Genomic DNA, 22,784 nt, shown 5'->3' with positions numbered 1-22,784 from the left:
TAAAACTCAGCAACATGGCTGGAAGTAAAAACCTAAAATATAAAACTCTCAATTGTGAATTATGTGATAATTATATATGCAACCGATAAAAAAATATTTAAAAATATGAAAGAGGGAAAAAAGCTAGAGTTTTTCCTTTTCTTTTTTTTTCTTTTCAAGAAAAAGGTTGGAGCTTTATGGCCGTACGATAAGCTTTAAGCTTCATTCGAGCATGTCGTCGTGTCGTCGTGTCAACTTTTGACATATTGCTTAAGAAGAAGGAAAAACCTGCGAATACAGCTGGCTCCTGTTCACAATCTCTCTTTATTTTATTTTCTCTCTCCTGTATTTTCTCTCTCCTGATTTCTCCTCACCTCTCTTTCCTTTTCCTATTTTTTTCTATTTTTTTGGGATTGGTGTGAGAAAGGAAATTTCCTCGTTTTATTAACTCAAAAAACCACACTACCATTTTGTCTGCCTCCTCATCTTTTTCTCAACATAAAGGTTGATATGTATTTTTTAAGGAGTAATGATCTTATAAAACTCTCTTCCACTTACGTGTCTTACCTTTGAATTTGGTACATATTTTTTAAAAAAATATTATTATTTTTAAATTGTAATATATAATTTTTTAAATAATGATAGTTTTGATCTTTCATAAAAGTAAAATAGATATTTTTATAAAAAAATAATTTTTTTTATTAGTAGTTAAAAAACAATAAATACGTATTATAGGTTATGTCTCTTTCAGTAATGTCATTTGTCCACTATTTCGTAATAAATGATTTTATTTATATTAAAATTTTCTACTCCACCTTTTATTAATTGTTTAAAGGTAAAAGTTTATATAAAGCCGAGGCTCTAAACAATGAAATTAGAGCCGACCACATAAATTCACTAGAAGAGGTTGTTTTGATGCCCAAATGTATTCAAATTGATCATCTCCATGTTAAGATGTATGCACATGAGAAAAAAGTGGATTTCAAAGTTTTGGAAATAGTGTATTTTGTAACACATTTTTTGACCGTCAACTTGCAAGATTTTCAAGTTTTTATAGATATGTTGATCTACACTATTTTTTAAGCTTTGAACTTTATAAATAAAAATAAATTTTTTTTTTAAGCCTATCAAAAAAAATTTCAAGATTAAAAACACATTTCTCAATACTATTTGAAGATACGCTCTATTTTGATGTTTAGAGCCTAGGCTCTATATAAACGGCACCCTTACTTAAAATGCCTTCAGACAAAAAGTCTAGTGTCAAAAAGTATTGAAGACTTAAAAGGTATACAATATACCATCAATAGCCTAACAAAACTCTTATTAAAAATAAATTTAAAGGCAAAAAGTTTTATGTTCCCCTCGGTGCATGCTCCGTCAAATTAAAACACTATCAAGAGTATTTTTAATATCCTATTTATTGGGGATATTATCTCGTAAACCAAAAACAACTAACTCGCAAAAACAAAACAAAACAAAAAAAATTGTATACTTTTTTCCAAAATTTGAGGAGTGCATGTATATGCACCCATGGGATCATACACTGCATACTCACTCCCTCGGCAAGAGGACTAATTTGAAAAGATTTTTTTTGATCACAAAAGATTGGGGATCACCTAAAAATCTCTAGATGATTATATTCAAATGAAAACAAATAAATTTTTTAGTTTACCACACCTTCCAAATTTGGACGGTTTCTATTCAATTATCAAGTATTGAGATTTTATTTATTGAGCATAGCATTGGGTTGAAAATACTACCTCTTCAAAATTTAGGGGCTGTAAAAAGGGAAAAGTTTATATAGAACCGAGGCTCTAAACCATCAAATTGGAGCTTATATCAAAAATTTCACTAGGAGATGCTGTTTTGCTGCCCAAATATCTTTAAATTGATCATCTCATCATCAAGATGCATGAACATGAGAAAAAATTGGATTTTAAGTTTTGAAAATAGTGTATTTTGAAAATCATTTTTTGACCGTAAATTTTCAAGACTTCCAATTTTTTGAAGCTTTAAACTTTATAGATAAAGATTGAAATATATTTTAAGGCTATCACAGAGATTTCCAATGTTGAAACACTATTTCTCTACACTATTTGATTTGTCACTTTCTTATGCTCTACACTATTTGAGTAGTGGACAATATGCTCCCTTGAGAGCATAAAATCTTTTTGTAAAGATCGAGGAACTATTCAAAATATTGAAGTTTCCAATATTTTGAGAACAAATATCTCAGTGAAGGGCACTATGGTCATTTCTTCAGCCAAGAGAAAACGGGACAAAAATGGCTAAATTACCCATTGGCATGTAAAATCTATTTCCAAACATGCAAAAGTCAGCGGCCACAATGCTAATTAAAGGGTAGTTCTCTCACTTTACCCAATGAAGGTTGGTTGTGTGGTTTTTTACCATACTTATGAAAATAAGAGCAATTTGCAAAAACTGATTTCTATATTCCTAATATTATCAAGAGGCTTAATGGTGGTCTAATTAGGATAAGGGCTTTAAATTTTATGTTAAGTTGATAGGGATATTGAGGTTGCTAGTGTTTTTGGATCCGTAGGTGCTAATAGTTGTTTGTGTTTTGTTAGTCTTGGTAGGTCGTAATTTGAGTAGAGAGCTTAGTCTCTGTATTTGTTCATCTCTTCTTTTCATTGTAATTTTGAGCTTTATTTTGTATATTAATAAAAGTCAATATATAAAACTCTTCCTGCATCGTGAATTATGACATAGCAAGATTCGTATAGCTGATCATAAATAATTGAGATAAATTTCGAATGATGACGATCAAGAGTCCTAATATTATCACTAGAGAAACTGTATCCAACATAATTTAGTGACAATTATATTTGATAGATTAATTAAGTGCAGTACTGTAATGCTTTTGGTATTGTCTTTGTACATTCATATGTAAATCTGAAGGCAAAGCAAGCTATTTGCATATGAAAAATATTGTGAAACTTTTCTGGTTATAGTTCTAAAAATGTTAGTAATCACAAATAGGGAGTAATTTGCATGAAAGTGATGGTAGATATATAATATATTTAATGTTTTATATTATGTTTGATTTGATTTGAGCATATATTTATTAAGGCACTGATGATGATAATTTTTTGATCATAGTATAAATTTATTCCACAACAACAAACATGGTAGATTATATTAACGACCTGATAATTAACGGATAATTTGGTGATAAAAGCAACAAACACAATAATGTCCCTAAATATATATATGAATAATGCAATTATCACATATAATGGAAGAGAAAGAATGGAATTTTATCTAGTTATTAAAAATTCAAATACTCAAGCCCGAACTCCCCTAGTGACTCTAGCCTGGGAGGGTGCCAGGTCTGGATGATTAACTCTAAAAACAAGGCGAGTCTGACTGAAGCGAAACTCAAGTCAAATGCTCAGACTCGATCGAATTGAACTCCATCTCGGCCTCTAGACTTGGTGAGTCCAGTCCAAGTCCAAATTTTCAAACACTAAATTCAACACTACCTATTTCAAAATCAAATTGCCTTATTAGGAAAACCATCCACCAGACTGATATGGATTATGGACACATTGGTTCAGCAATCCGATAAATCAGTTTCGCGGTCCAAAAAAAAAAAAAAAAAAAGATCCGATTCTTAATTCTAAAGCTGAAGGTTTGACACCCACGAAGCTGGGCAGTTATTAAAACCCTAATCCAACAATTTGATTTATGACCGAGCTGACCATAAAAAAGTGGGCTTGAGCCAAGCCGAGCCATGAGCTTGTCTCATGAAAAGGAAAAGGTTGGTTTCAGGGTCTTAGGGTTTATAAGCCTGAAAAGGAGGGAAAAGCTGTTGGTGCAATAATTTACCCTCTTTCACTACAAGATTAATAAATAATGGTTTTTTACCGTATTTTAAGCCTCGTGGGCCTAAAAATAACTAGAGTATTTACGCGCCGGTTTGACCGTGCTTTTTTAAGATACCGTTGAATATCCAACAAAAGACTAAATTGCCCTTTTCACCAGTCCAAGGGATATTCCCTCAATAACATGTGCAAGAGTATTTTAGCATTTTTCAGATTATAGGTATGGTTTTGGCATCTTGCAATAGTGGACAGGTTTTATGATTTTTTTTGTTTAGGAAAATTGTCTCATGCAGGCTGGACCGCATGAATACATATGTGGTTTAAAAAGTGTAAAGCATCCATTTTAAAGATGGATATAAGTGGTGTTTTTTCTAAAAACAATAAAAACTAACTGTCTAATTATTTTATTACTAAAATTATTATTTTTAATTTTTAAAATTTATTCATTTTTTTTATATTCATAATCTCCATATTAACGATTACATATCTTTAAAAATTAAGTCAAAAAATCCATCTTAAAAATAAATTTATTAATAGTTTAAATTGACTTGTCTAAACAACCAATTTTGCCTGTTTTCAAACAAACTATGTTTTTATTTTGGATCAGATGAGACAAGATGTCAGTCAGTGGTTTAACCAATTTGACCATTTTGTTTTGGTCCAATCTTAATAACTATGGATCATAGTTGCATTATTTGGAAATTCAAATCAAGAATTACAAAGTTCTTTTTTTTTTTATCCTAGAAAAAATTAAATTATTGATGCAAGCAAAAGGCTTAAGATAATTATTATTTAAAGCTTTTTTTTCTTTTAAGATTCATAATTTTAGTCTTCTAGAAGACTGATCTACAAAAATTGGGATCCAAAATCACATTCATAGTATTGGCTGTCTAGGTGGTACACCTACAATTTTTTGGATCCATACTACAAATTATTGCAGTCTCTTTGGGAAAAATATAAACTTTATCCTAAATACAAATAATTAGATGGCTTTTTGGGTAAATAAAGAATTCCATAGTACACAATTACTCAACCTAAACAAATATTTACTTTATACTACTGAAGCAAGGTGTGCCAAAAATCTATGCCAAAAATGCAGTTTTGGTGCCACAAAGGCTTGCGAAAATATGAAAATCTATTGTTTCCCCAATTATGAAATTTAAAGTTATTGAAATGGTGAAGATCATCTTGATAATGGACGGTCCAGATAATGTGTTAGAAGATGAATTATTTTTAAGACTAGAAATCTCTTTTATTTATCATGTCAATAAATTTGGAGGTCGAGATGATCGACACGAGGGGTTTCCAGCTTTGGAGCAACCTTCACTAGTGGGTTTTTTAGGTGCGCCATACCCCATACAGTATAAGGTTGAGACCTTACATAAGCTTTTTTTTCTTTGGGTTTTGCTCATGTATTGAGGATATTTTCACTTCCCAAGGGGGGGCATTTTCGTCATTCAAGTATTTGTAGATAGACTAGGTTTTCCAATTCCATGTATAGGGTCAGTAGAGATATATTCTGAGAAGCTAAAGGCCCTTTTTGGTAACAAATTTTAATAGGGTTTGAAGGGAGCAGGGGAGACAGATGTGGAGAGCAGCCGCAGCAGAAGACACTGATAAAGACAACGAACCTGAACAATTTTTATTTCCCAAAAAGCCCTAAGAAATAATATAATTTCATAAAATACAGATTTTTTTTCCCTACAAAATTTAAAATATGCAACAAAATAAAAAACACCAGTTTTTTTTCCCCAGAAAAAATGAATTTTTTATTTTCATTCAAAACCATGCCACCCCAATATAACAAAATGAAGACCCCATTACCACACTTCAATTCCCCCAAAACACACACACACCCACACTCTCTTTCTCTCTAAAATCTCTTTCTCACTCTACTTTTCTCTTTCTCCTTCTCTGCTTTTTCTCTCTTGGCAAGCATGCCTGACCACGCTCAGTATCCGCCATGGCTTGATACCCTCCTCTCTGAGAAGTTCTTCTCTCCATGCCTTCTCCATGAATCATCGAAGAAGAATGAGAAGAACATTTTTTGTTTAGATTGCTGCACTAGTATCTGTCCTCACTGCTTGCATTACCACCGTTCCCATCGCCTCCTTCAGGTATATAAATTATCAGAATCTCATTATTTTCTCTGTAAATTGAAGACTTTTCAGTTCAATGCACAAAACCCATAATTTGGTTTTCATGAAAAGTGGTTTGTTAGCTTCAGAAATTCATTTTTTTCAGTTACTTGAAAGCTTTTTTATTCAAGGAACAATACCCATGTTTCAATTTATGTGAAGAAGTGGTTTATAATTCTTAAAAACTCGTTCCATTTTCAGTAAATTGGAAGATTTTTAATTTAAGGAACAAAACCAATTACTTGGGTTTAATTCGTTGGGTTTTTTTTTTTTGATAAAGTAGTTTATAATTCTTGGAAGTTGTTTATAATTGCTGGAAGTGTCTGTTTCAGTAATTTAAGTGATTTTTGATGCAGGGGGAGAAACCGATATTTTGATTTATTATCTAAATGAAAGGCTATAGTAATACAAATTGTACTCCTGTTAATGAATAATTCAAAAGAATCATTTTTTTCTCAAAATAATTATTACCTCTCCAACCATTTTGGCCTTTTTATGCCACTTGTAAAAAAGCTTTTGAAAGGTGAGAATTTGCAGAGTATCCTATGCTGGAAAATTGCAAAAAATAAAAATGCAAAAAATTGTTGTTTTTGTATGAAACATTTTTCTCGTGGTGCACAATGAGCCAGTTGAGAAAGAAGCAATATATCATGCACTCCATTTTCAATTTGTCAGTTAATTATTTGTTAAAGTGAGAACAATTTTTTTTTCTTTTTTAATTATGTAGCTGAGGTTTTTATCTGTTTTTCTTTAATCCTCAGGTTCGAAGGTATGTTTATCATGATGTAATCAGACTTGATGATCTTGAGAAATTGATTGACTGCGGATTTGTTCAGGTAATTATTTTTCTTTCGATGCATTTTTAGTGAATTATACTTCTTTTTTTTCTTGGACAAGTTTCGGTGAATTCTAAATTTTGTTGAATAAATTATTTAGGAACTATATTATTCAGGATGAGATTATTGAAATTCTTATAGAAATTCTGTTAATTTAATACAAATTATTTCTTATAGAAATACCAATTTAATGGAGTATCCTATATTAATTGGATTTTATCTATTTTTTTGTGATTTCCTTGAATTAATTGACTACTTTTTTTGATGAATTTATATTCAACAATGTGCACTTTACTTTTTTAAAAATTAACTAACTTAATTCTCAACTTTTTTTTTTAGTGGAATAGGTTGAGTTCTTAGATTTTTTATTTTTTTCCCCAATTATTCTGTACTGGGTTGTATGGATTACAATTTTTTCTTTAATTTCGCTTAAATGGTTTCTTTGAATTACTCCTTTTCTTTACTTTTTACTTCATTGTTTTCTTTTACTCAATTCATTTTCCTCTAATTTTACCAAACTGGGTTCCCCTAGTTTCTTATGATTCTCCTATTTCACTGTGCTTGGGTTCTTTGAATTATTCAATTTTCTATGATTTTAGTGAGCTGGGTTCTTTGAATGTTTTATTTTTCTCTGATTTTACTGCCGGGTTCTGTAAATTTCTCAAATTTTCTTGGCTTTTACTAATCTGGGTTTATATATTTCTGTTCTAAAAAGATTTTTTTCCATTAATTAGCTATAAAAAGCCTATTGTTTCCTTGAACTACCTCTAAAAATCAAATTTGCCCCATGAATTAGCTCTAAGAACCATTATCTCTGCCAAGTTTTTTTCCAATTACCTTAGATTGTAAATTTTCCATGAATTAGCTCTGAAATGCAAATTTTTTTCCATAATTATCTCTTAAAACAAAATTTCCATGATTTTCTTTTTGATAGGTTAAAATTTCCATGAAGTGGCTCAAATGAGCAATGTTTTGTCCATGAATCAGCTCCAAAAAGAGCAAGTCATTTGCTCAGTCTTATCCCCTGAATCAGCTCTAAAAAGTGGTTTTCTTTTTCTCCTTTGAATTATGAGTACTAAAATGTGGTTTTGTGAAACCAGTCTTACACAACAAACAGCGCAAAAGTGGTTTTCCTGAACCAGAGGCCTCAGTCCCGCCCCTTCAAAGGCTCGGGTAGCGTCTGCCACACGTGCGACAGAAGCCTCCAGGACCCCTATCACTTCTGCTCTCTTTCCTGCAAGGTAAGAACCCTAACCCTAAAACCGCCGAAATTCAAATGCAATACCACAGCGGTTTCCGGAACCCGGTTTCCAGTTCTGACGGCGGTTTTGCGCGTATTCATCCGCAGGTGTCGTATCTGCTACGATACGAAGGTTGTGTATCAAGGTATTTGTACGAGTGCGAGTACCTTCCTTTATCGGACTTCGTGAAGGAGATGGAGGACGGTCAGATGACACCCATCTCTGTTTTGGACGGTGGAATTTCGCTTCGTACGTCGTCGGGGTCGAGCGCTAACGGCGCCGTCGAATGCAGGACGTTGGCGTGCACGGCCACAACGGAGACCGTCACGAGGAGGAAACGAACGGCTGCGATTTCTTCCAGGAACAGGCAGATTGCGGCGGCAATCAGGGCCACCTGTCAAGTTGTGAGCAGAAGGAAGGGGGTCCCCCATAGGAGTCCATTTTTCTAATTTTTTTAACCTTTTTTTTTAAATTTTTTTTCCTTTTTATTTTTATTTTTTTAGGTATCGGAAATTAGATGTGTAATACTTGCTCTTTATGAGCTAAAAGGCATGGCCTCTCGTGGTTCTATGGCTTGCCAAATTTTGGACCCAAAAGGAGAAAATGGAAAAAAAAAGGAAAAAAAAGAAGAATATTTAGTTTTTTTTGTTCTGATGGTCTGTTTATTTGTAAATAAGTTGCTGTCAATTTTTATGATTGGTTTTTTTTTTTTTTGGCTTGATTGGGTGGAATTTTCTTATTTTCTTGTATTTTTTTATGATATATTTTGATTCAATTGCTAAGTTTTTGGACCAATTTTAAGCTGTCTTTGTTGTGATATATCTGTTATTTGTGTTATTTTTAGGCAAATTATTGCACGCCTGCTGTTTATTTATGTAGTATGATTGAAGTGATGTTTCTGTACGTTCTTGTCTGATTTTCTCTCTAAATTTTGAATTTGTTTTGCTTTTTCTATTGACTTGTGTTTTATTTTGGGTTGAATTTTTTTTTTTTTTTTTTTTTAACTTAGTCCACAATTTATGGTTTCTGCTTTCTCTATTCATCCAAAACACTGACTAGCTAAATTCAAAATCCCAAAAATAATTGCTTTCCATAAAAATTTTCTTCCCTTTATGGCTTGCCTAAAATGGAAGTTCTTGGAATAAGCACTCTATTATCGCCAAATTATACTAAATTTTTCATGGGATTGTATGGTATGAGATCATTTATTTTTGGTACAAGTAGGTCACAATCAATTTAAGCTATTGGATGATAAATTCAATAGATGAAAGTGTCAAAATATTCAAGAAATATTATTTTGGACTTTGTGCATAAACACTAACACATCTGCAATGACTTCATTTTAAATTTAAAGTTCAATAATAATTATGATCTTCATATATCAAAAGTAAATTGTGTATATTTTTATTCTTTATTATTTTAGCCTTACAAATGTACAGTGCAAATAGATGCTTGGAAAATGGGTGAATTTCTAGAGAAAATATGCTTTTCTAAAATTGGAATAGTGAAACTTTGTTGTCCTGTATGGATTTTTATTTCCCATGCGTTATTAATCCGTTTGGAGGAAAATAGAAATAAGTTGTATATCCGACTTAAAAAAACCCCCCCAATTGATTACTAAACCTGGACGATTATGAATTTTCTAAAAAGACAATTTATACGGTGAATTTTAGGACACATTATTTGGATTGTTCATATTAAAGTGTCTAAAAATTTGTTAGATTTGCAAATGTTTGGGCGGAAAATTACATCATTGTTTAAAAATCGCCTATGAATCGTAAAATTCATAATCTTGTGAGTCAGCTCAAGACAGGGGTGACCATTCAGAGTTCCCCAGGAATACCTTCATTTAAAAGAAGTATTTTTTTTCATGAAACCCTTTATTCACCATTGGTTGCCATTTTCTTCGATTATTTTATTTTTAATTTATTATCTATCATGAAAAACTAATTTGATCCTTTTTGTTACTCTATAAGATCTAAATCATTTTTTCCTATTAGATGAATTCAGTATAAAACATTTTTTCATTTGCATTCTGAGCGCTATTTTTGGAGCTGATTTACATGTTTGTTTGAAATATTAATAATTTTTGTAACTTTATTTTTTGTAACTTTTTTTCAATCAAAATTTTATGTTCTTTATATCTCTTGTGTTTTTTTAACAGTGGCTCGGCCTTCTCACCTAGTCGCCCGGTTCAGCCCTAAACCATTGGTTGTCCGCTTAGATCCGCCAATCCCTTCTTTTAAACATCGAGTCATGATAATTAGGGGCAAAAAATTATTTTTGAGGGATTTTAAGGTGTTGTATCACATATAGCAGCCTTTTAAGACCCAACGATCTGCAATTTAGTATTATGAATTGGTCGTGAAGGAACCAGTTCTGAGATGGTACAAATCCCAATCTGGTTCCCCTTTAAAAACACCCTCTTTTATATTTGAATGTTTTTTTTCTAAGCTTATATAATGTTTCTTTAGGTCCCTGAAATCCCAACCCCATAAATTTTCTTTATTATTTTATTTTTTATTTTCTTAAGAGCATTAACTCTTGATAGATCCATATCCTTCCCAATTGTTGATGCAGTGATCCGACACAATTCTTTGGTTGGATGACACAATTGTTTGGATGGACGATGCGCCCTACCCAACAATATTTTAGAACGCCTTAAACCGGGTTTTAAAGTACTTCTTACTGTATTGTAAGCCCTCGACCTCACCAAACGGCAAAGGAATTTCGATTTGGAATTTAGTGAAAGCCCCACTTGGCCCTACGCCTTTAATGAGAAAAACCTCCTTGGTACTACGATAGGTTTTTGCCCGATGTAGCACGTAAATGTGCTCCCGCAGGAGTACACTTAAACGCTCCACATTAAAGAATATCCGCCAAAATTCAGCATACGCGGTTGCCGAAATATCGGCATTGATAACGGCCAACCCCAAATGCACAATTTTCTCGATTTCTCATTAATAACGGTCGATCGGTCTAGAAATCGTACCGTGGATAAAGTACTCGTAACATTAATATTTTTGCAGTTATGTTCCGAAATTTTAGCCGAAATTTAGTTGATATCGGCTGGCCCATGCCCCCTTACTAATGTTGGCAGGCCGTATCTTTGATTTTAAGCCGTCAGATTTCATGTGACATATTTAGACCGTCCAGCTAAACTACAACCAATGTCAATATGATTTCATGTCTACTGTTTTTGATGTAAATGATTTTTGCCCCCAAAATTTGGCCCTACCATTTCACCCTAATTCAGCAGGCCTAAAACTGGAAAGTCATTCCTAACCTACCAAAAAAATTTAGTCATTATTTAGGTTTAACATGCCTGTGCATTGTGGGCCTCAATTTGATGGTGTATGTCTCATGTTACAAAGGCTATGTTAGGTATGTTAGTGTCTGACACAGATACGACTTTAAAATAAGAGTGCAGTTTGTATAGAGCCTTCTAAACAATCAAATTAGAGCGCATTTCAAATAGTATCGACAAATATGGTTTTAATATCATAAACCTTTGTGATAGCCTTAAAATATATTTTTATCTTTAGTTATAAAATTTAAGGCTTAAAAAATAGTGTAGATCAAACAGATCAATGAAAACCCGAAAATCTTAAAAATTAACGATCCAAAAATGCGTTACAATATTTACTGTTTCCAAAACTTGAAATCTATTGTTTTCTCATGTCCATGCATATTGATGTCGAGATGATGAATTTGAAGATATTTGAGCATCAAAACAACCTAATATAGTAAAGGTTTTGTGGTAGGCTCTAATTTGATTGTTTATAACCTAGGTTCCATATAAACTTTTCCCTTAAGATAGATACCAGTACCTAAACCCAAAAATTGTGTATTCAATCCCCATATGGTAGTATGCACTGTTTAAATAAGGGGGAAATAGGATCTTCAGTTCCAGATGGGTTTAAAAGAAGCGCTACGGTGTTAAGTGTTAGATACAAATATCGTGTTTTTAATACATTAATGTACGAATAAAATTATGGATACATGTGATAATGTTATGAAATGTATCCATTCTTTCTATATATAAAGCTACGCATAATGGTAAGGATATGTTCAAATAGTCAAAGACCTTCGTTGAGAGACTTTAGAGTAGAGGACCTACTGAGAGAGGCCCTAAAGAGTTGAAGCTTAGGGTAACTCGCCTTCTAATTGTAATAGATATTTATCTACTCAAATAGTAAGTATTTTTACATGCAATTTAATTGGAAAATAGGACTCCCCTCTAAACTCATTCCTTTCTTGGGGAAATATTATCTAGTAGAGATTGTATTCTGTAAATGCTTCTTGCTGAAAAAGGGGTTGGGGTCGTAGCGGTAACACCTCTACACTCTAGTCACCACATTATGGTTTTTATTTTCACTACTAACACCACCTCACTAATATTTTCAAAAAATTAACTCTTAATCTACTTGAAAAAACAGGCAGGGGGGGGGCTAGTTATCCCCACTGAATTACCCGAAAAAAAAAAAAAAAAAAAAAAAAAAAAAAAAAAAAAAAGAGAAAAAAGAAAGAAAGAAAGAAAGAAAGAGAGAGAAAAGAATAAGCCCCTTGCTAATGCATTCTCCGTCAATTATACAAACTAGGATCCTGCTGAAAGTTGTAGGCCCAAATATTGTTTTAATTTGATACCCAAACTTAGTGGGACCAAACACATTTATTATTTACTTTAACAATGAGGGACATTTATGTAAGACCCACAGATGCTGCCCATTTTTTGGCCCAGCATCGGAGGAATTGCTATTTAGCACCTAAAAGAAATCTGCCCCATTTTAAGACCCAGTTTTACCAGAATTATGTGTCTTTTTTTGCTAGTTAATGTTATGATTAGCATAATAATACTTGGGTAATATATAGTTATTCGTGCCTAAATTGGCCCATCTTTCGTGTATTATGAATAATTATGTTTTAAAAACATGTTTAGGAATTTTTCCTTTTTTTTAATGTTAACTTGGGACCCCCAGAAAACAGAACAACATATGTTATTTTGCGGCACCTGTTGGGCATGATCTCTGTCATCTAGGGCGTTTTCATGACTCCAAATTTTGGAGATGCGACCGTGGTGTACTCGTGATCAATATTAAAAAAAAAATCATAAATTATATAAAAATAAATACAATGACTAATTGAATAGTCGTGGCTCTAAACAATCAAATTGGAACCTACCACAAAACTTTCACTATAAGAGGTTGTTTTGATGCCCAAATATCCTCAAATTGATCATCTTGACATCAAGATGCATGGACGTGAGAAAAAAATGTATTTCAAGTTTTGGAAATAGTGTATTTTGTAACACATTTTTGGATTGTTAATTTTCAAAATTTTCAAGTTTTCATAGATCCGTTGATCTACACTATTTTTAAAGCTTTAAACTTTATAAATAAAAATAGAAATATATTTGAAGGCAATAACAAAGATTTTTAGTATTGAAACCACATTTCTCGACACTATTTGAAGGTAGGCTCCAATTTGATTGTTTAGAGCCTAAGCTCTGAACAAACCGTACCCATTTTTAAATAAAGGTGCAGTTGGCATATGGACACCTCCGTAGGCGTAGAGGTACGGTGCCCTTCACATTTTATCATAGTATAAAGTTTCGATGTAAAATAATATTAGGATTATCTCAAAATCTATTTTTCTATCTAATTATAAAATTTTAAATTTTAAAAATGGTTAAAATCAAGTAGATCTATGAACATGAAAATCTTGAAATGGACGGTGTAGATAATATGTTGTAAAATGCACTATATATGAGACTTAAAATATTTTTATTTTTCACAGTCATACATCTCGATGTCGAGATGATCTATCAAAGGGTTTTTCAACTTTAAAACTACCTTTTTCAATAGATTTTTGAAAGGCCGTAGTTCTACATTATAAGGTAGCATCCTTACGTAAACTTCATCCTTTAAATAATCCAATCGAAGTATTGGAACTCAAAATCATTTATTTTTTTAATTAAAAAATCCCACTAGGCCAAAGAATACCAAGACCATATTCACCAAAAGAATTAGAATAATAATGTAAAATTTCTGACAATTACATTATTTTCCGTGAAAGAAGTGACAAAGTTTATGGACAAAAATTTGGAGCCCATGTTTTGTGCTCCTTGTCTAGGCTGGCACCCACTTTAAAGGCAATCTGTGCCTGATGACGTGGCTCAAAATCCACGTGTCACCATGTTGGTTGGTGCGTTGCCACGTGGGCCCCTCAGATCTCTTCCCGCCATCTCACTTGCTTTCGGCCACAATATGAGGGATTGGTCCAAGCAAAAAAGGGCTTTTCTTTTCCTCCCTATATTTTGTAATTTTTACTTTTTTTTTTTTTTATTTCTCTGTTCTTCTTCTTCTCTTTTTTTTTTTTTTTTTGATGACATAGTTTTTATGAGTCTTAAGGCTTATATGTAAATATACAACCACTCTCCATGATCCCCTTTTGCCATGTATTTTGAACTCTTTTTTGTTTTTTTGTTATGTACAATCTCTCGAGATCATTAATATGGAAAAATATATAAAAATATAAAATTTTAAAACTAAAAATGATGATCTTTGAGAAAAAATGTAATTGTTGATTTTTAATTTTTTTGAAAAAATTGCTATTTTCCCTTAAATTTCAAAATGGGCGGTTCCAAGATTATCATTGAATAGACCAAAAATTCTAAAAAAAATCTCAATATTCATGAATCATCCCAAGCCATCCAATTTGACATGAAATGAGTGAGAATAGATGTGACTTCCTTCGAATAAATATAGATTAGATGGTATCTTTGTAGACAATCATTATCTTCTTCTTCTTTTTTTTTTATCTTTAAACTTTTGGTACAATTAATTTGTGGCCTAGGTTTTATGGTAAATAGTGAAACCGCATATGAAAAACCCTCCAAAAAAATCGTTCTGTGGATGGAAAATCCACTTTTACTCTCCCTAGATCATGAAATTTTAAGCTTCAAAATGGTATAGTTCCAAGAGACTCATGTGTGCTTGAAAAGGGAACGTCTAAATAAATTGTTACAAGATACATTAATTTTCAGAGCTTGAAATATTTTTATTTATTTATTTATTTTTATACTTCGAGAATCATACCATTAGACCAAATGTTCTTTTTGACATCCAACATTAATCTATGGGGATATTTGAGCCAAGGTCCTATCCCAACCTTTTCCTTTAATTATCTCTAATGAATTATTATTTTTCTATCCTTTTACTTTTTTTTTTTTTTTCATTCTTCAACTATGTATAATTCACTTTTCGTTCATATAGGTGGGGCCTTATTTTTTTTTTGCTATTCTACTAGGAAGCAAAGCTACTTTAGATAGTGATGGGAGTGGGCAGAGACAGTGGCTTAGAGTGGGATATGCTATGAGGCCCACGTCGTTGGGGATGTCTTTCCCTTTTGTCTTTCAAATACCCAACTCCATATTTTATGCAATTATTATTATTATTTGGTTATGACATTGAAGTATTACTTTAAAATAATAATGCTTTATTATTATTCTTTTAGTTATATTATTATCATAATATTATAACTAGGTCCAATCCTACAAATGTCTCTAACATGGTCTTCAATTTCGGCAAAATTTGGATTCGGTGGTCTTGTCCAGACTCATAAGGTACTTATTTATTTCCTTTTAAATGTTATTTATTTATTCATTTTATATATTTATTTCTTATTTTTGTGATGACTTAGTAGGGAAACTTTAGTGTAGATAGAGGAACAATTTAAATGGTTTAAAACTTCTCTCCATCGCTGTTTGACATTAAACTGTTCAATTTAGACAATTCTAGCGTCCGAAAGGTATTTTGTGAATCAATCAATATGTGCTAAAGTTTTTTTTTGAAGGATTTAGGACTTGAAACATATATCAAATCATTGTGAAATCATTTCTACCTAGATTTTTTAATTAGCCGGATTCCGACTGTTTAATTCCTTTACTCTGATCTAACTAGTTAGGAACTCAAAATCATATATTCTCTAGAAACATGCATCTGACACTTTTCGAAAATAGGCCCCAATTTATAAGAATGAAAAAAAATAAAAAGAAAAAGAAAGGAAAAACAAAACAAAACGAAAGAGGAGTGAAGTTGCTCTTTAGTCTCAAAGAGCAAGTGAACAGTTTGGTCACACTATATGTCCTTCCTTTGCTTTTTCATGTGAGACCTTGGTTAGGGTTTTTCTAGGCTTTAATCAAACTTGTTTTAGTGAGGCCGCTATTATTCCTTTTGTCTTCTATTACCCTAACGGATTATTGCCGTAGTAGTTATACTTTATAGGCAGTGGGCACACAAAATATTGATAGACCTACTTATTAACCCCATGTTTTTTTATTGGTACGAATTGGTTGTGGTCTGAGGCCCTTGATTTGCTTTAAAAGAGAGTGGGCCATTTCATCCTCTTTATTTATAGCTTTTATCCTGACAATTGTTTTTTTTTTTTTCTTTTGTGAATATTTTGTCTATTTTATCTCTTTTTGAGGCACCAGGGCTTATTCTTGAGCAGTGAGCAACACTTTCCTCAAGCATGGGAGAGAGGTAGATTGAAGATCACTTTCACTCAACTTAGAGAGAGAGTTCTTCCTTCCCTCCCTCAAGCATGAGAGAGAGGGGGAGAGAGTTTTTCCTTCCCTCAAGCATGAGACAGAAGGCAACTCTGGTTTTCTTCTCTCAAGTACAAATGCGAAAAACAGTTCCATGAGTTTATGAAAGAGAGTTCTTCCCAGTCTTCAACAAGTGGGTTTGCGGCGAGTACTCGCTCGAGTCCAAGTAGCTCAGCCCAAGTCGAGTCCGAGTAACTTGGCCCAAGTAAGGTTGAGTAATATAACAGCTGAAAATTATTAAACAAATAAAAATTCCAAAACATGGAAAAATATATTCAAAGTAAAATTTAACAAAACACAACCAATTGGTTAAAAACATAACGAACAAATTGATTTTAAAAAATGAGTTTTTGTTGAGGGGTATTTTCAAAAATAGCTAAAACAGAAGGGAAAATATAAAATAAGTATTCTTGCCCATAATAATTTTCAATCTTTGCCAAAAATGATAGAAACATTAATAAATATGTTGCAAAAAATTGATTATTTTTTGATATTTTTATAATTTTGTATTTGTTTTATTTTTTATTTTTTTAAATCCCCGAGTTGGACCTCCGACTCAGGATGTTAAGCAAGGGCTTAAGCTTGAGCAACTGGACTGCATCGAAATGAATCGGCTGACTTTTCGAACACTGATTCTTCCTTCTTTCACGCATGAGAGAGAATGTAACTGTGGTTTTCTTCCTCATGTACAAGATATATAGAGAGACTTGTGCTTTCAATGAATTCAATTTTTTTTTTTTTTTTTCCAGGCATAAGCATTGGTTGTTTTCATTTTAATAGCGGGGATAGAGGGTAAGACATTATGTTGAAACATCCACCCCATAACCACCTATGCCCCAACCACGTTTCTGAATGCTCTACAACATTTGCATAAACTTTATCAAAGTAATTGGGGTACTTATTCATTGGCCTAGCGAGTCATTTTATATAAAAGGATTGTATATTATGAGGCCAATTATTTTTTGTACAAAAAGGTCACAATCATGTCCATTGATTGGATGTATAATTCAATAGATTAAAGTGTTTAATAACATTTGAGCAATTTTGTTTTGAACTTTGTGCTTAAACAATGATACATCATCAATCACTTGATTTCAAATCTAACATTCAATAATGACTTTGACTTCAATGTGTCAAAAATAAATGATTTCGTTATATAATTTTCTTTATATAAATTACAAAACAATGTTTACAAAGTTGGAGGTGGGCTCCAACTTGTCATGTACCCAAGCCTAAGTCCCCGATCCGACTTTGGTGACTCCTATTCAAACTGGGTAAATTTCAAGGGAAACCTTCATGTGGCTTTAGCATAACATATATGATTCGCCTTGATCAAGCAGTGGTATTATCGTGCTCTTGGTCAGGGCCTCTTAGGTGGGTCAAATTGCTAAAATGCCAATGATGGTTGAGGTTTACCAACTTAAAACACATAATTTGATCATTTTTATGTTATTTTGCAAGGATATATCCAACTAAAATAAAAATTAAAAAGTAAACTCTATAACATTAATTAGAATGTTTTGACATCTTAAAGATTTTGAAAGTCGTGAGCCCCTAAATGATGTTTTCTTTTTTCAAGGCTATAATAGTCGACATACCAAAAACATCAATTTAACGTACATGTCTAGTTGCTTTCAAAGTTTGTTATTCATGTAGTTTTAGTAATGCGAAAATGATGCACATGGGTCTATTTCCCATGCAGAGATGAATTGTTTTAAAGGTTTTGCTTGAATGTGGCCACTCTTGAATTTTGTGAAATAACAATTCACTTTTGCCATGGTGATGATGTGAAACATTTATTGATATTTTCTCATAAATTCCAACTTTATATTTCATTTTTATATTTGTTATAATAGAAAGTGTCTTTCAAACTTTGCATATATATTGAGTTCTCCATTTTAAGATCGCCGATGCATAGCATGGGCCGTAGACCAATTTTTTCGTACGGGTGGGTGCTACAGTGTAATCTGTTGAGTTCCATTCCTATCAGAGATAGACAACCCCTTCTTTGTTACATTGCCCAAAAAAATGCAAACCATTTTCAAAAAAAAATCATATAAGGAAAGCTTAGTCTGATTTACCCAATAGTTTTATCCACAATATTTACCATGAATTATTTTTATGCCAACATTTATGGAAAGTAAAGTTTGATATTGTGAGCTGAAAGATTGAAGTTAAGTGGACATTACATTTCGCTTGCTTTAACCACACGGAAATAGTTCCACTCATTTTTGTAAAATTTTAAAATAAATTCCCAAGTTGGTGTTTGGGTTGTGACACAAAGTGCGTAATGTAATCCAGAGGACCACCATACACCACCTTAACTAGCTATGCCTTTTGTAACAGGAATCACATGCCTTCAACTTAATAAGATTTTAGAATGATGTGCTTCTACTATGATGAGAATATGTATTTTTCTTCTTTTCGTCTTTTTGTGTTGTAAACCATAACGTCTTTTGTTTTTTTTTTATAGAATTTGTGAAATCAATTTCAGTCCGGAGAGTTTTGGATAAAGTGATTTAGAAGATAAAAATATATTGGACATTGGAGTGGATTGAAGATGTATATTAATTCATGTATTTTTTAATACCATGTTATTGTTGTTATATTGCTGTTTAATGGGATCATATGCTGTAATTTTTCAATTTTTTAGATAGCTAGTATAATAGTATGGAGTTATCGCTAATGAGTTCATGAAAGAAAAGAAGAAGAAGTTAATTCTAGTTTTAAATACCCCATTATTCCATTTATCAAATTTCAAATAGCGGATCAGAATCCACCTTTATTCCATTTATCAAATTTCAAATAACGGATCAGAGTTCACATCAATATAAGTAATAAAGTTCATAAACTCACTCCTTAAATGAAATGTTAAATAATTATTTGCTTGGGGTGTGGTTTGCTCAATTTTCTTTATTTTTTACTAGAATTTAAATTTATATTACTTTTGATTTTGCTTAAGTATGTAGTCATCATTTTAATCTTTAAAGATACAGAATTTAGTAATTTTGTATTAATGTGATCCTTTTAAAGGATTGATCAACCCTAAAATGGAGTAATTTTGTCTTAATGTGATCCTTTTAAAGGATTGATCAACCCTAAAATGGAGGGAGGTAGTCTATCACCTAAATTGAAGGAAGGCCAAAGTGCGCTAGGTAGTAACAGTATAAAGAGTAACATGGTCTTCAAAAGGAGATTTGGATTTGGTGGTCTTGTCCAGAGTACTCGTAGAAGCTTTCTATACTTCCACTACAGCATAGAAGTTCTATCTTCTTCCTTATCCAACCATCCATTTTGAATGGAGGGCCAAGATTGCCCCAATCACAATGTCATGTCTCTACATTATTTATTTATTTATTTATTTTCTGTAAACTATTTTGATACCAGATTTTGGACGTTTATTCCTATATTAAACTTGCACAAGAGAAAAAGATTTAAGGGGTATTATGGTCATTATATTTTATCGAAAAATTATTTTTACTATTTTTATAGGTGCGCTCCAATGAGAATATGACACGTATCAAATTTCATATTCATATAATTTGTATAAAAAAACTAAAAATAAAATATTTTGAGACATTGGATCTAAGATCAAACGGTGAGTGGCTCTCTTGAATCAAAAATTGGATGGCTGGATGGTAAGGGGAGGATATAACTTCTATGTTGTAGGGGAAGCATAGAAACCTTTCCCTTTTTTTTATATCATCTTAAATGTTATTAGGACATGGTTTCTATGAGCCCAATTTCATAGGTAGTAATCAGCCTCCCATTAATAATCTATATTTTGAAATAAAATTTGACCTTGAATTTTAAGGAATAAGATAATTTATGTGTAAAAAAATAAATTAAAATTAAATATTTAAACTACAAAAAATATTTATATAAAGTTAAGGCCCTAAACAATCAAATTAAGGCACATCTAAAAAAATCACTCAAACAGGTTGTTTCGACATCAAAAAACCCTCAAATGGATCATGGATCATCTCAACCTCGGGACATATAGACGTGAAAAGAAATGGATTTTAAGTTCGGGAATAGTTCATCTTCTTATAATGCATTATTTGGGCTTTCAATTTTCAATATTTTCAAGTGTTTATAGATCTGCTCGATTTGCACCATTTTTGAAGCTTAAAATTTAATAATGAAAGATGAAAATAACTTTTCAGGCCATCGCAAATATTTTTGCTACTTAAAAAATCATTTTTAGACATTAAACTATTGATTTTACTTTTTTCTTGGAGGGACCATCACTTACATCCATCTTTAGATTGATGGTTTATGCCTCGAGGGACACAAATGTAGAAATGTGTCCCCGATACATAAACTATTTCTCCATTTATATATTTATTTTTGCCTGTTTGAGGACTTAGTATAAATCTTCATCTTGGACTTTAGTGTCCAATTCGCCATTAAAGTAGAATGGAGCAATAGTTTAGCTGTTTTAAAACTTCAATCCCTCATTTCATAGACATTGCAGTTTTAAAATTAGGCTTAGTATTGGAAACGTATTTTTTTGGGGAAGTCGTTTTGGAAAAGTTTTTCATAAATCAACTGACACATGCATTTTTTTTTCTGGTTTTCGGGATTTAAGACTTGAAATACATCTCAAATCGTTGTGGATTTCTCAAATTTGTGATTTTGGAACAAAAAAAATGCATATCAGATGATTATTTTAAGGATTAAAATGAATAGTCTAAAACAAGCATAAAAACAAATTGTATGGCTCAAATTTATTATTATTATTATTATTATTATTATTATTATTATTATTATTATTATTATTATTGTTGTTGTTTCTAAAGATTAATGATCAAGGTGGCTTACATGATGGAATTAAAAATTTACTCAAAATACAAAATTATCTAGTTTGTTAATTTCATTTATTCCCCATCATTTATTCAATTTACATGTCATTTATTGTTATTTCCTGAATTCCATTTTTGTATTGCATTATATAGTTTTTCTAGTAGAAAGAGAGTGTGTTTCAATATATTTTGTGTTCTCCATTTTAAAAATCCCATGTGCACTAGTTTCTCCTGTACAATGCAAAATAATTTTGAAAAATAAATTATTATAAGAAAAAATTGTTCTAACCTACCCAAGAAAATGAAACCACACAATTTAATTCAAATTATTTATTAATTATGAATTATTTTTATGCCAAAATTTATGAAAACTTATTCTTACTTATCAAACACGCCCATAGTGTAAGTTATAAGATTGAGGTTAAGAAGCATTATTTTCTCTGGCTTTATCCACATCCGCAAAGAATCCCACTCCCCGCATTATAAATGAATTTTTTATCATTCTTTTGCAAGAGACTGAGAGACTCCTTCCATAGGTAGATAAGAGCAAGCTTTAGCTAGTTGTCAAATTTGAATGGGTGGGTGGCTAAGATGGATCCACTTACAAAGTCATGTCTCTATAATGTTTTATTTCTATTGTTTTTCTACAAAATATTTGGACACCAAATTTTGGGCGTCCACTCCTCTCTTAAACTCACACTTGACAAAAAAAAAAAACCCGCTAAAATATTTGGGCGTCCACTCCTCTCTTAAACTCACACTTGACAAAAAAAAAAACCCGCTAAAATAGAATGAATAAAATACCTTTGAATGTTTCAAGGGTATTTTGGTTATTTTATTTTAATATAAATATTTGTTTCATATTTTTTTAGGTGTACCCCACTGAGATGATGACAATTACCAAATTTCATATTCATATAATTTATAAAATAAAAACTAAATATAAAATACTATAAAGCATCAAATCTAGATCAGATGGTCAATGGCTTATTTGATGTACATTAGACGGCTGGATGGGGGAAAGTATAGGACTTCTATACAGTAGTGAAAGTATAGAAACTTTTCCCTGTATACAATAGTCTAACTTCATATTCCGGGCTGACGACTGGTTGGTCCTAGGCCGGGGGAGTCCTGGCCCTAACCTAGCCATAGTCCTTATAGGGCTAGCTTGAGCCAGGCCCTTCCAATACTGAAATCAAAATAATTTTTTGATAAATCAAACATAAAAGTAGAATATTTGTTTGAAAACATAAATTTTAGATAAAAATGAGGGAGAAAGATTGAATATGTGGTTTAGGGCAAAAAAAAAAAAGAAAAAAAAAAGAAAAA

At 31.8% G+C, this 22,784-nt stretch overlaps 1 protein-coding gene across 1 annotated transcript; it reads left to right on the top strand.

Annotated features, from left to right (window-relative positions):
• The first annotated feature begins 5,633 nt into the window (after positions 1–5,633).
• LOC18445890 (protein RGF1 INDUCIBLE TRANSCRIPTION FACTOR 1) lies at positions 5,634–8,693 on the top strand. The gene is made up of 4 exons (XM_011629458.3): positions 5,634–5,944; positions 6,727–6,801; positions 7,902–8,042; positions 8,150–8,693. Exons 1-4 carry the CDS (start codon positions 5,765–5,767, stop codon positions 8,489–8,491), a joined length of 738 nt encoding a protein of 245 aa, XP_011627760.1. The 5' UTR covers positions 5,634–5,764; the 3' UTR covers positions 8,492–8,693.
• Positions 8,694–22,784: the final 14,091 nt, after the last annotated feature.

The sequence above is a fragment of the Amborella trichopoda genome, chromosome 13, assembly GCF_054954075.1.
Source record: "Amborella trichopoda isolate Santa Cruz 75 chromosome 13, AtrichopodaSantaCruz75HAP2 v2.0, whole genome shotgun sequence".
Classification (NCBI taxonomy): Eukaryota; Viridiplantae; Streptophyta; class Magnoliopsida; order Amborellales; family Amborellaceae; genus Amborella; species Amborella trichopoda.
The sequence above is the reverse complement of the archived record's forward strand: the minus strand, read 5'-3'. Positions and strand labels throughout refer to the sequence as shown.

What these genes read in the sequence shown, in the direction of transcription:
- LOC18445890 (XM_011629458.3), top strand. Translation starts at nt 5,765, where the DNA reads ATGCCTGACCACGCTCAGTATCCGCCATGGCTTGATACCCTCCTCTCT. An exon ending in GTTCCCATCGCCTCCTTCAG is followed by an intron (nt 5,945 to 6,726) that starts GTATATAAATTA and finishes TTTAATCCTCAG; the next exon opens with GTTCGAAGGTATGTTTATCA. An exon ending in TCTGCTCTCTTTCCTGCAAG is followed by an intron (nt 8,043 to 8,149) that starts GTAAGAACCCTA and finishes ATTCATCCGCAG; the next exon opens with GTGTCGTATCTGCTACGATA.